The sequence below is a fragment of the Misgurnus anguillicaudatus genome, chromosome 10 (assembly GCF_027580225.2).
Source record: "Misgurnus anguillicaudatus chromosome 10, ASM2758022v2, whole genome shotgun sequence".
NCBI lineage: Eukaryota > Metazoa > Chordata > Actinopteri > Cypriniformes > Cobitidae > Misgurnus > Misgurnus anguillicaudatus.
The window spans coordinates 11122540-11135970 of NC_073346.2; the positions used below are offsets into that span (position 1 = coordinate 11122540).

General features: G+C 39.7%; 2 protein-coding genes across 2 annotated transcripts in view; one reads left to right on the forward strand and one right to left on the reverse strand.

Moving 5' to 3' along the window:
* LOC129447693 (tumor necrosis factor receptor superfamily member 11B) overlaps positions 1-6648 on the reverse strand; it is a 29596-nt gene extending 22948 nt beyond the window's left edge. Inside the window, exon 1 of the mRNA XM_055209441.2 lies at positions 6431-6648. Coding sequence (XP_055065416.2) covers positions 6431-6499 — 69 coding nt within the window. The 5' untranslated portion in view covers positions 6500-6648. The remainder of the gene's footprint in view (positions 1-6430) is intronic.
* Positions 6144-13431, forward strand: part of colec10 (collectin sub-family member 10 (C-type lectin)) — a 62576-nt gene continuing 55288 nt past the window's right edge. Inside the window, exons 1-2 of the mRNA XM_073871861.1 lie at positions 6144-6290; positions 7768-8000. The gene's annotated coding sequence lies outside the window, so the exon portion shown is untranslated. The remainder of the gene's footprint in view (positions 6291-7767; positions 8001-13431) is intronic.

Sequence of the window (13431 nt, forward strand, 5' to 3'; positions counted from 1 at the left end):
ATCACAGATCTGATTTCTTAATTCTGCACAGCATCACTTAACTCCTCCCTCTCGGAGTTGTGGGTAGTATCAGCTGTTAAAGGGATAGTTCACCCAAAAATGAAAATTCTGTCATCATTTACTCACTCTCATATTGTTACAAACCTGTATACATTTATTTATTCTGATTAACACAAAGAAAGATATTTTAAGGAATATCTGTAACCAAACCCATCAAAAGCCACGTTGACTTCCAAAGTAAGATAAAAAATAATATGGAAGTCAATGGGGATTCTGGTCGGTGAACTATTCCTTTAAGGATCTGCACTAAGGATTTTTACCAAACATAGTACACCACCCACATACTGTAAGGGTAGTCATTCCAACATACACTCACCTAAGGGATTATTTGGAACACCATACTAATACTGTGTTTGACCCCCTTTCGCCTTCAGAACTGCCTTAATTCTACGTGGCATTGATTCAACAAGGTGCTGAAAGAATTCTTTAAAAATGTTGGCCCATATTGATAGGATAGCATCTTGCAGTTGTTGGAGATTTGTGGGATGCACATCCAGGGCAGGAAGCTCCCGTTCCACCACATCCCAAAGATGCTCTATTGGGTTGAGATCTGGTGACTGTGGGGGCCATTTTAGTACAGTGAACTCATTGTCATGTTCAAGAAACTAATTTAAAGTGATTTGAGCTTTGTAACATGGTGCATTATCCTGCTGGAAGTAGCCATCAGAGAATGGGTACATGGTGGTCATTTAAACGATGCCCAATTGGCACTAAGGGGCCTAAAGTGTGCCAAGGAAACATCCCCCACACCATTGCACCACCACCACCAGCCTGCACAGTGGTAACAAGGCATGATGGATCCATGTTCTCATTCTGTTTACGCCAAATTCTGATTTAGTATTAGTATCTTAGTATTGTTTAAAATGTTAACATACGTAAACAAAGCTAGGCTTATATAAAAAATCTGTAATAAATAAATATTACATTTGAGATTATCAATAGAATGTGCTTTGACGGGCACCACGTTGGAGACCCCTGATTTAGGACATACTAATACTTATTTCATAAACTATTTAGTACATAAGTAGGCGAACTCAACCATAAAAGCCTAACAGTGATTTCTGACCTGAACCAGACCCAACGTGATGTGCATAACAAAATACGGCAGTTTGTTGCACAAAACCCCTATGGAAAGTGAAGGTGCACTCTACTTTTTGTTTATGTTGCGCTGACACCTAGTGGCATGGACATAACATAAACCAAAAGCCAGCTTCTGATTCCATTGTCAAAATGCATGACTCTTCACCGTCCAACAACAAATGGGTTACGGAAATGTATTTAGCTAATTATGTGAATTTATCATGTTTACTTGGTACTGGAAAAAGGAATCTGATTACGTTGCGTGCATTGTTTGGTACGTGTCACGGTCACCCCCAAAGCTGTTGACAGAGCGTGAAAGCCGCATTTAGCTCAAATCTCCTCCGCAAAGCATCAGCGAAGAGTAATTTTCTCTGGGGACTTCCCTCTTACACGGCTGCCATGACAAACAATACACTCCGGATATCTCTCGGCATAGACTGACTGCTTTTGGCACTTGTCAAGTAAGCAAGATTCACGAGCACTGAATGAAAAAGAGAGAGAGAGAGAGAGAGAGAGAGAGTTGAGAGAGGATGCCAAGCTTCCCATAAATTCTTCACTGAGTCTCCAGACCAAACATTGTTTTCTCCTCAGCAGGTGGTGGAGCTCCGTGAGGAAATCATTAAGTCCATTTACTCATTTTTTAGCACGCTGAATGTCACAGATGTACAGTGGAAAAGCCAGTGAACTTTTCGCCTTTTGGCTCCGTGGGCAAGGTTGCCATTTGACGAAGAAGTATACAGCGCACTAACCCGAAATTACATACTAATATAGAGCCTCTGACAGTTGTAATTACACCACTGAAATCATCTGAAAGAAACTCACAAGGATGAATCCACTGACCTTGAACCGGCGCTCAATTCGAATGCTTGATCTCAAGGTACGCTGCATTTATCTCGGACGGACGTACTGTTGGGTGCTTTTCAGCACAGAAACTCCCTCGTTTCGGGGAACATTTGCAAATGCAAAACATGATACTGAAATTAAGATGCCAAAGGGTCCAAGCTTTATGAAAGACCATTCGACATGCATCTACATACCTAATAAATGAGAAAGTGTGTGTGTATACACCACAGAATGACTAATTCTGCAATCATCACTAACTATTTCTAAGAAACAAGCTTGTAAAAAGTTATTTGAGTAAAACCAAAGTGGGACCGGATCGCATGGCGCTGCCGAGCGCAGGTGGTCTCCAAGGCAAGGCCTTCCTAATTAAATTATAGGGTTACATCATTCAGACCTACATCGCTGTTGAACTCGGTCTGCGAAGCGCCATGACTGGCCGTCTCCGGCCCTGTGGGCTATCTGTTCACCGTCTGGGAGGCCTGGCATGACACAAGCCTGTGGTTCACCTTACATCCTCATCATAAAGCCATCAGCATCGTGCACAATCACAGACAAGAGCAGGTTTACCTACCGGGTTTATTGCAAATGAGCTGCAGTGCCGGATACACGATAGCACGAGTTAACTGGGCCACCAACAACTTATGTGTGCCGGATGTAAATGGTAAATGAACTGCATTTATCCATCTATACAAGTTTCTGGGGGGCGTTACTGTAATAAGGAAAATGGGTAAAACTTCCGGTGAGGTGGTGGAAGAAGTAGTAGTGTGGTGTATAGCGAATAGGTTAGGTGTTTTTCTGATAACTTTTTTTACTATTTAAATTCGCAAAACTTTATGAGAGATGTCGTTACACAGCTCAGGGACAACATGTGCTGTTCGTGGTTGTACATATAACCGGAAAAAACTAAGTCAGTGGCTTAAACATGAGTGTTTACTTCGAACCGGAAGACGCACCCACTTTTGACGCAAGGCCTCAGGAACTTGTGGAGATAGAGCTTTCACAGACCTATGGCCATCCAAAGCACTTTACAAGTTTGCCTCACATTCACCCATTCATTCATACACCAATGGCGGTGTCAGCCTTGCAAGGCGCCATCCAGCTCATCTGGAGCAGCTGGGGTTAGGTGTCTGCTCAAGGACACCTCGACACTTGGTCAAGTGGAGCCGGGGATTGAACCACCAACCTTCCGGTTTGTGGACAACCTACATGAACCCCTGAGTCACTGCCACCCCTATATAATATGGTCAGAGGGCTTTATAACATGGTCAGTTCATCAGCTGCAACACCATCAGTTTCAACAATAGAAAATATTCCTCTAGTTTGCCTTAAATCAAAAAAGCTTCAAAGATGAATGAATTTAGAGCAGTCGTCCTGAGCTGCTGGGTGGCAATCCAAAAATGAGTCACGGGTCTGTTTTGGTTATGATGCTTTGGTTATGATCTTTAGTAAGATATTGGGTTATTTTTAACCCATGTGGGTAAATATTGGACAAAACACATGCTGGGTTCAAAATGACCCAGTTGGGTTGTTGTTATGGAACCATGGGTTAGCGGTTGGGTTAAAAGAACCCAGCAATATTTACCCAAAATGGGTCAAAAATAACCCAGTAATTTTTTAAAGTGAAAGTATACTGTTAGACAAAATTATCAATGTATGTACCCCAGCCCTCACTGGGCAGAGAAGGTCCTAATGTGTACAGTACTATTAGGTACAGATATGTATACATTTGGTTAGCCAGGCTAACACCTGACCAGTCTCATAGAAAATGAGACATGGCCTGGGAACCACTTGCTCACTTTCTCGTATTTGAGGCGTGGTTTACAAATGCCGTTTATTGGGCGCTATGAATGTCTATCAAATGCGTCTGTACGTAGCTCATAGCAAATCATTTCAATTATACCAGATGATGTATGTAGAGCAACATAAATTTAACGAAATTTAACTTTGCGTCTGCTGACGTGTTTGATAAACAAAACTGCTTCATCGTCTTGCTGCCCCCTCCCCATTCTGTGATTGGTTGCCTATTTCAGGGGCGAAATTGGTCCATAGTTTCCATGCTAGAATTGCAGCGTGAATAAATTTGCATGCAAGGCAGCATGGGGAAACCCAGGCTAACATTTGGTACCAATATGTACCTTTGAGATACTTATATGTTTTTTTTGGTACCATGCACAGCTGTGGTACTAATATGAAACCTTTAGGTCAGTGGTTCTCAAACTTTCACTCAAGGGCCCCCCAAAACAATATTTGGGTACTTTATTTTTTATACCCAATATGCTGTAATATTTTAGATCTTGGGAAGGCTAGAGAAATGTATATTCATTAAAAACTAACCAAAACAATAAGAAATATTCATTTTTGTTTTATTTTGAATAATTTAAAGTCATCTTAAGGCCGCCTTGGAAATCTGTTGAGGCCCCCCTGTGAGCCCCGGCACCTGGTTGAGAAACACTGCTTTAGTGCTATGCTGTACTTTTTGAAAGGGTATTGTCCCAGAGATAGCTGGGGGACATATTTTGATCTCTCTTTTTTTGACAGTGTACAGTACACAAATCCATAAGAGTAAAATTAACCAAAGAAATGAATGCTCATTAGTTTACAGGCAATATAATCTTTATCTGCAAAGGCTGTATATTTTATTGTGAACATTAAAACAAAAACAAGCAAACTGACCTAACAGAAAAAACAGAGCTGGCAATGCAAGTGCTGGTATAAAAGAGGAAGTTCACACTTCCTATACTTCCTATCACAATTATTTGTTTCTGACTGAACAAACGCCGCCGCTTCATATCTTGTTTAATATATCCACGGCGGCCTTTCTAATCTCATAGACGGGTAAAAACAAATCATGCTGGTTTAAAGGACTACCTCTTTTTTTGTGCGTCCCCTCGAGGTGATATTAACATCCAAACAGACAGATGCGTTTAGGGAAGTTCGTGTACTTTCACTCTCTCCAGATAACAGCTCAACTGTTTCCATATCAAACTCCAGCTTAACCATCATTCTTACTCTAAAGAGCATCTCGATGGAAACACACATGGCCCGTAAACAAAGATCTTTCCAGAAAAAAAAGATGAAACGCATGGAAAATCTATAGACAGTAGGTTTGATCATATTGATAATTATCTCTCTGACATGGATTCATGCAAATGTTTGAGGACCAACATGCAAAGCACATCACAAAAAAGACAGCTCTTAAAAGTCACATCTCTACATCAAAAGACTGACACACAACATGAAAGAGACCACGTACATCAACCATGCATATAAGAGACACTCAAACCCAAATGGGTCATATAAAAAGGTTACTTAATTTATATTTGAATATATATTCCATTATATTATTAATATTAATGTATACTTAAAGGGATAGTTCACCCAAAAAATAAAAATGATATCATCATTTTCTCATCCTCATGTTGACCTGTATGAATTTGTTTTTTCTGATGAACACAAAAGAAGATATTTTAATAAATGATGATAAGCACACAGCTGATTGTAATCATTGACTTCCATAGTAGGAAAAACAAATATGATGGAATTCAATGGGTACATCAACTGTGTGCTTACCATCATTTATCAAAATATATTTTTCATTGTTTATCACAATACTTCCATCATATTTGTTTTCCTACTATGGAAGTCTATGGTTACAATAAGCTGTGTCCTTGCCATCATTTATTAAAATATCTTCTCTTGTGTTCATGAGATAAAAGAAATTCATACAGATTTACAACAACATGATGAGAAAATCATGACAAAATTTTCATATTTGGGTAAACTATCCCTTTAAGTACCGGTCTATTATAAATGAGCACCTTGTATCTAATATATTTACCTTATTAAGTGTAACAAAATTGTAACTGTAAAATATACCTACATTTATGTAAGCTTTTTAACTATGTAGCCTATATATAAACCATGCGTCACAGCATTCTCTATTAGGCTACTGTGACATTTTCACAGAAACCAACTTTATGCAAATGTTTCAGGACAGTCAACAATAAACAACATCATCACATACAGCCAAAGATTCAATCTGCTTCAAATACATTTGCATAACACATAAACAGCTCTCCAAACCATACGAGCTGCCATAGACAACGTTTCTGAGCATCTCAATCGTAATGTTTGATTTTTGGCGCGGTTTTACTCAGTAAATGCGCAGCCTCTGATGCGCAGTCAAACACGCAGCTGAAGAGGATCTGAAATTTTAAATCGTTTCGATAAGCTCAAGCGCAAATATTTTCGCGGGAAATGAACGAGAGGCGCTTCATCACCTGCGCGTCTTGACAGGACAGATGAAGGTAAAAGCACCAGCTCCAAACGGGTTTGGAAACAATTATTCAGCTTTCATCCTGCGTAATCGTTTTAATAAGCATCCTAAAATGACACACCAGAGAGATGAGGTGCAGACAGACAGACAGAAACAGATCATCATACTCACCACGTGTAATTTCACTGCTGTCGGTGGAGGCATATTCAGCACGCGCATAAGTCTCGCAAAAGTCCGCATGGACACTAGCGTTTCCACACTTATAGTTTGGGATAAGGTCAGGAAATGTGCCCACCCACTTTATGGCAGTGCCTTCCATCCTCTGACTGTCTGAGGAGATGAGGGGAAAAAAAATCATTACCTGCGTCAAGTGCTCTCTCGGTGAAACAGGGATGACTGTATTTTTAGATTATTCGGGAAAACGTGAATCAAACTATGACGTAGATATTTATATCAACGGACATGCCTTGCCTTCAATATGCAGTAATAGTACATTTTAATAATAAATGTTATACATATTATTATTGATGACAAATTATTACTATAAGAGCTACATAATCTGGAGACAAGCTTGAGGTTGGACAAAAAGTGTTTTAGGGAAAGTAAATTTTAAAGGGATAGTTCACCCAAAAATGAAAATTCTATCATATTTTACTCTCATGTTGTTACAAACCTGTATACATTTATTTGTTCTGATAGACACAAAGAAAGATATTTTGAGGAATGTTTGTAACCAAACCGCCGCATTCACTTCCATAGTATTATTTTTTCCTACTATGGATGTGAATGGGGCTCATTATCGGTTTGGTTACATGACATGATGACAGAATTTTCTTTTGGGTGAACTATCCCTTTGAACCGTGACCTAGACTGTGTAAAGGAAACAACCCAGTTGTAGATTTACTTTGACAAGCTTTTCACGATTATATGCTTTTATGTCCGTTAGGGTACTATTGCAGGATCCTCTTTCACTGTGGTCTTTGGCTCGAAGCCGACCGACTGCACCCTCGACACGAGTCAATAAAAAGGTCACATTATTAGACTTCACCGTGTGTCCAGATCAGGGATTAAAGAGTCCTGCAGAGTAAAACTCTGCAGGTCACGGGGACACCAGCTGCATGTAAAGTACTTCAACAGTCCTAGTTTTATGACATAGCCACAAAGTATGTTTGCTATTTTGTGTGGTCGCACAATCGTTCCAGATTGCGTCCTGAGAGGATCTACCCAAGATAGCACACCCAGCACGTCTTCATTTCAACCTCCCATTTATCGGACTGGCACGCTCTGCTTCTGAATTTCACATTTGTAATTTATGAGTGCCTACGAGTTTTTGAATAATTGGGGTGTGTATGAGGTTTAACGTTTTTAAGCAAAAAGTTCTGCTCAGTGTCCACATTATATATGAAAGCTCTCCGAGATGAAAACCAAACTTTATTTCATATTGCATATCATCTAATCATTCCAACGTTTCCAGAAAACATTTATCATCGATCTTTATCTGTCAACAGATGCGGTGTTATGCATCAAACCCTGAGTCATCCCGAAGACCCTAGCAAGTCTCAGAAAGGTTCTTGCGTATTTTCCTGACGTACCGGCCCTTACAATACTTAAGCAGTGGGAGCAACCTCGGGCCGTACCTCGGTAGGTCGTGGGAGAAGACACACCACAGCATTTAGCCTGTCTTACACAGACGTAACTCTCAACGCCATCAGTGACGCGTGGATCGGCTGGCCGACCTGTGGTGAGGCATTGTGGATTCCTTCACCGATGTATGCACAGACACGATGTGGGTGTTAAGAGGTCAACCATCATTTCTGCCATGTGGCCAGTTTACAAACCAACCCCAAGCCATTCCCCACACACTCATCATAAAATGACAATACGTTGGAATTGTTGGAGGCTACTGTATTTTCGTTCTTTGTGCTATTCTGCACACACAGTACAGTAAGAGGCCAGTAAAACAAACAAATGACCAGAAGATTACAACTAGATTATTTACTTAAGACACTTTAAACAAATAGGGTACAAAATAAGACCTTTTTTTATAACTTATGGTCAACACCGTAAGGTCAAACTAGATATTATATGATATACAGTATGTTTGTATCCCCTAGTATTGTATGATTTGTAACCCTATCACCATGCTTAAATAATGTAGTTTTTCAAAATCCCAAATTTCTTGGATGATATTATTAACTGTTGAACATGGTAACAAATGTAATGCCGAGTTCAGACTGCACGATTTTAGCCCTGATTTTGACTCGCCGACAGGTTTTGAGAAATCGCCGACAAATCACAGGCAAATCGATGCTCGTGCACGCGAGTGACAATCACACAGTGTGAATTATAAAAGACGCGTTCTGAGACAATCGCAGACGAGTCACCGACACCCGTGAGATATTTGGCATGCTAAATATCTGGACCTGTCGGTGATTCAAAATCATGCCGTTTGAAATGTGTTTTCACTGAAAATAACATCGGCAATGACCTACAGCCAATGAGAGCGCAACATACAGGGCAGCTGGAAGTTTGGGGAGGAGTCTCTCCAAACATTTCCTCCTTCATAATCTTTATTTATTTTTCTTCTTTCTGCTGCAAATGAGTGCACATGCAATTTGTATGGTAAGCTTCTTGCGAGCTACCATTTTTAATAATAACTCCAGTCTCACGTGAGAACTCCGGTCTTGCACGCGTGACCTCGCGTTGTTCTTTCGCGTCACCTTCTCGTGTGCGTTTGGTTGTGAGACCTAGTTTGCGGACCGGGACAAAGTTATCGACCATTCTTCTTGGTATAGTCATCCAGTATGAAAACCCCTGTCGCCAATCCATCATGCAGTCTGAAACAGCAGCGACTTAACGCTTCCCCAGATAATAACGCAGTGTTAAACCACAGGTGACCTGACTAGTTTAAAAATCATGCAGTCTGAGCTCAGCATAACAGATTATAAGTAAGAGGAATGCAAATTTAGTTCGTAAAGGGACACTCCACTTTTTTTGAAAAATGTGGCGCTAACACTTTTGGCGCTAGCACTTTTAGCATAGCTTAGCACAATCCATTGAATCTGATTAGACCATTAGCATCGCGCTAAAAAATAACCAAAGAGTTTCAATATTTTTCCTATTTAAAACTCTTTTTTACATTGTGTACTAAGACCAACGGAAAATTTAATAGTCAAGGACTTTGCTGCTGTAACATGGCTGCAGCAGGCGTAGTGATATTACCCAGCAGCCGAAAATAGTCCCCTTGGTTACTTTCAATGGCTGGGTACTATACTCTCATTCTGGCATAATAATCAAGGATTTTGCTGATGTAATATGGCTGCAGCAGGCGTAGTGATATTACGCACTGCCCGAAAATAGTTCCCAGCCATTGAAAGTAACCAAGAGGACTATTTTCGGCTGCTGCGTAATATCACTACGCCTGCTGCAGCCATATTACATCAGCAAAGTCCTTGATTATACGCCAGAATGAGAGTATAGTTCTAACCATATCTGCCTAGAAAATCACAACTTTTAATTTTCCGTCGGTCTTAGTACATGATGTAACTACAGAAGCCCGATGCTAATGGCTAATCAGATTCAATGGATTGTGCTAAGCTATGCTAAAAGTGCTAGCGCCAGACCCAGAGATCAGCTGAATGGATTTCAAAATGGTAAGAATGTCCCTTTAAACTGTCACCCTGTGTATGGGTTTGTTGGTCTGGCACTAAATTCCTATCATTTTTATACAAACTTAAAAAAGCATTTGTTTGAGAAATTTCTTACAACAGTTTGTGTAAAAGGGTTGTAGGCGGAGCTTGATGATTGATGGCTAAACCTCTGAGGTTAGACCTAATCCCTGTTTTACTTTTCCTACGCGGTTGACGTTACGCTAGATAATTGTTTGATGGAGGCACGTTGTTCCTCTCTTTAAAAACTTACTGTAATGGGACAAAAGTGTGCCCAGTTTTTGGAAAGTGACATAAATAATAGCACAATTATGACACAAACTGAACGTTGAGGTGTTATGTGGGCACTTCTCTGAAGGGCAGTTCCTGAACTCCTACAGCAAACAAGGGGTTTCTTCCAAAAATACTTTGGGAGGAATGACCTATTCCTCATTTAGGAGAAAAGCATCTATTGAATGACTAATAGATGTGTTCCTTGTGGTGAAGGTATTAAAAGCACCCAAATGCGTTCTGCTATTCGCATGCAAAGTCTCCAATTCGGACCTTTCAGCTGTCAGTCTTTTCATTTATGCCTATTGGAGCTACGTGTCACAAGTAAACAGATTTACGGTGGCAGATGTGAGTCCATAAAGCCGGCTCATTTACATACGCTGTACATTGATAATAGTGGTTAACCCTCTGTTGAATGAATCCACTGATAACAGTGTGACCTTCAAAACAATTGATTTCCATAACTGAATCCATAAATGAAAAGAACAGGAACTTGAACTGACAGTTGGCTGGCGACAACACACATCCCTGCGCTGGGAAGAGGTTAAAACCAGATTTGCTGGGATAAATTCCCAACTGTAAGCATACTGTAATCCCATCAATCTGGCGGTAATGTCAACCTTTCATGTACACGCAGCTATACCTCTGTAATTGAACTCCTTTAATAAGGAGCCAAAAGGACAGTACAGTATTTTCATGTTTCTGTAGCTCAACTGGTAAAACATGGAGCTAAGAATGCCAAGGCTTTGGGTTCGATTCCCAATGAACCATGGAGTCAAAAGGGTCAATTTTATTAATTAATAAGCTTTCTATTGATGTTATCTGAGGGTGCTAAAAATCTAAATATTGAAAAAGTCTCCTTTGAAGTTGTCCAAATGAAGTCTTTAGCAACACTGTTTACGTGAAGATTTTTGGCATAAAAAAATCTATAATGTTCACCCAAAATGTATTGTTGGCTATTGCTACAAATATACCCCTGCGACTTATCACAAGTGCACCTGTATAATAGCACCATAAACTGCTTTGAGAAAACTGCTTTTGAGAAAAAGTGTCTTCCAAATACGTAAATGTAAATGCTAGAATGTGTATGGCATGCCTTGAGGGCATCTATGCCAAACATAACAAAATCTAATAAGGATCCAATCCCGTTTTAATTTGTCACCAGTGATCTTTAAGGTCCTGTTGGCTCTCAGTGCTATAAGCGAGACAGATATAATTTTCGGGAAATTGCAGCTTAAGTGACACTGACAGACAGTGTTGGAGTGATTGTCAAGTGGGTTGGGTGGGTTTGGCCAGAGTGAGGTCAGAGAAATGAAAACGATAAAAAAACCTCTACCAGATGCTATGGGCTACCAAACCGGTTGGCCGGTCCTAAAGAAATCTTTGATGAGGTATTTGACCTTCTCGTGTTTTCTGTCTCAGAAACCTGTGGTCTTCCAGACCTCTCATTTAGTCTTTTTATCATTTACTGGCACACGAGAATATAAATCAACAGGACAACAGGTTTTTTTGTTCCTGACAATGACTGTTAAGAGCAGAGACCAGAGTAAACAAGGATGGCCCGAGGCCTCTATCAGATCTGAGAGTGATCTGTTTTCAATACACGTTTGGAGGAGTTGAAGTCATGAACATATAAAATATCTACTATAATATAATGAAATATTAGGTCTGTAATTATAAAACATTAATACTTAATCAGATGTGTAACATGACATAGTGATACATTTATTAATATATTGGCAAGTTGCTCAGAAAAACATAAGAGTCAAAAGATTTATAGAAGTCTATATTATTTACTTTTTCATAAAATTAATTTATTGGTACAGTAACACTTTATAATAAGGTTTTATTTGTTAGTAAATGCATTAGTGAAGATGAAAAAACAATAAGTAATACCATTTTTGGCATTTATGCATATTTGTTAATTTTATTCAATACAGTTTGTGCCAATACAGTTAGTCATGTTAGTTTATTGTGCATTAACTAATGTTAACAGTTACAAGATTTTTAAATTATTTTTTAAAATATATTCGTAAAATTAACATGAACTAAGATTAATAAATGCTGTAGAAGTATTGTTCATTGTTAGTTTATGTTAGCTAATGCATTAAGTCTGTGTAAAGTCAAATCAGAGAATTGTTTCTAAACACATTATTAATGTTAGAAACGTATTGCTGAAACACATTACAAAGACTTTGAACTATGCATTACTGAATTGTGGAGTTACACCTTTAAAACATTTTCACCCATTTCTGTGTTCAGGATTATTTGGGCGGGGCTATAATGGTGACTCGATGATGCACTAGAGCAGCGAGCATGGCACCGCCCCTAATGCAGGGTTCACACCAGACGTAGTAGAGGCGGAAAGCACAAGTAATTTACATGTTAAGTCAATGCAAAGACGCTATTAGGCATCCTGCGGTACGGGTACGCGCAGTAGGCGCAGCGCGAATGCCGTGGAACGTGCAGCGCGGAACTCCCAAATTGAATCTCACGCGTGGCTTTCACGCGCGAATGAAGTGAGTAAACTCAAATGTTCAATCATCAACTATGCGCTAATAGTGAGTAACTCAAATGTTCAAGCGTCAACTATGCGCTAATAGCGCGTTTTTGCCGCCTCTGCCGCGGATGGTGTGAATGCACCATAACACAATCGGAAGCATCCATTCAGGTTATACCGCAAGTGGGCGTGGTTTCAGAGCGTTTGGGAGCTTATTTACTTGGCTTTTATTCTTCATTCAAATTTGGCTGGGTGGTTAATAACAAATTCTTCTGTGGTGTGACAAACTGTCACAGTCCTGTCTTGTGTTTCCCCAGTCCATGTCTCTTATTTTGAAGTTATTTTTTTGTTTGCCATGTTTGTAGTTCTGTGTAGTTCTTTTGCTCATTGGTCCTCGTGCTCATTGTTTCCCAGGTGTGTCATGAGACCTCGTTTACCCCTGTGTATTTATAGCCTCAGTGGATTCCATTGTCTTTTGTCAGTTGTTGAATGTGGATATCTTGGTTTGGTTGTGGTTTGTTTCTAGTTCTGTTTTCTGTTAACTGTTTTTGTATATCTGGTTTTATGTTAAATAAAGTCAGTTGTGTTTGGATCCTCTGCCTGCCTGTTTCCACACATTGTCACACAAACTGAGAACACATTTATTATCATACTTTACACTGACGTTCTGTGTAGATTCTTTTGTTATTTGTTATGGATGGTTAAAGGAACACGCCGACTTTTTGGGACTTTAG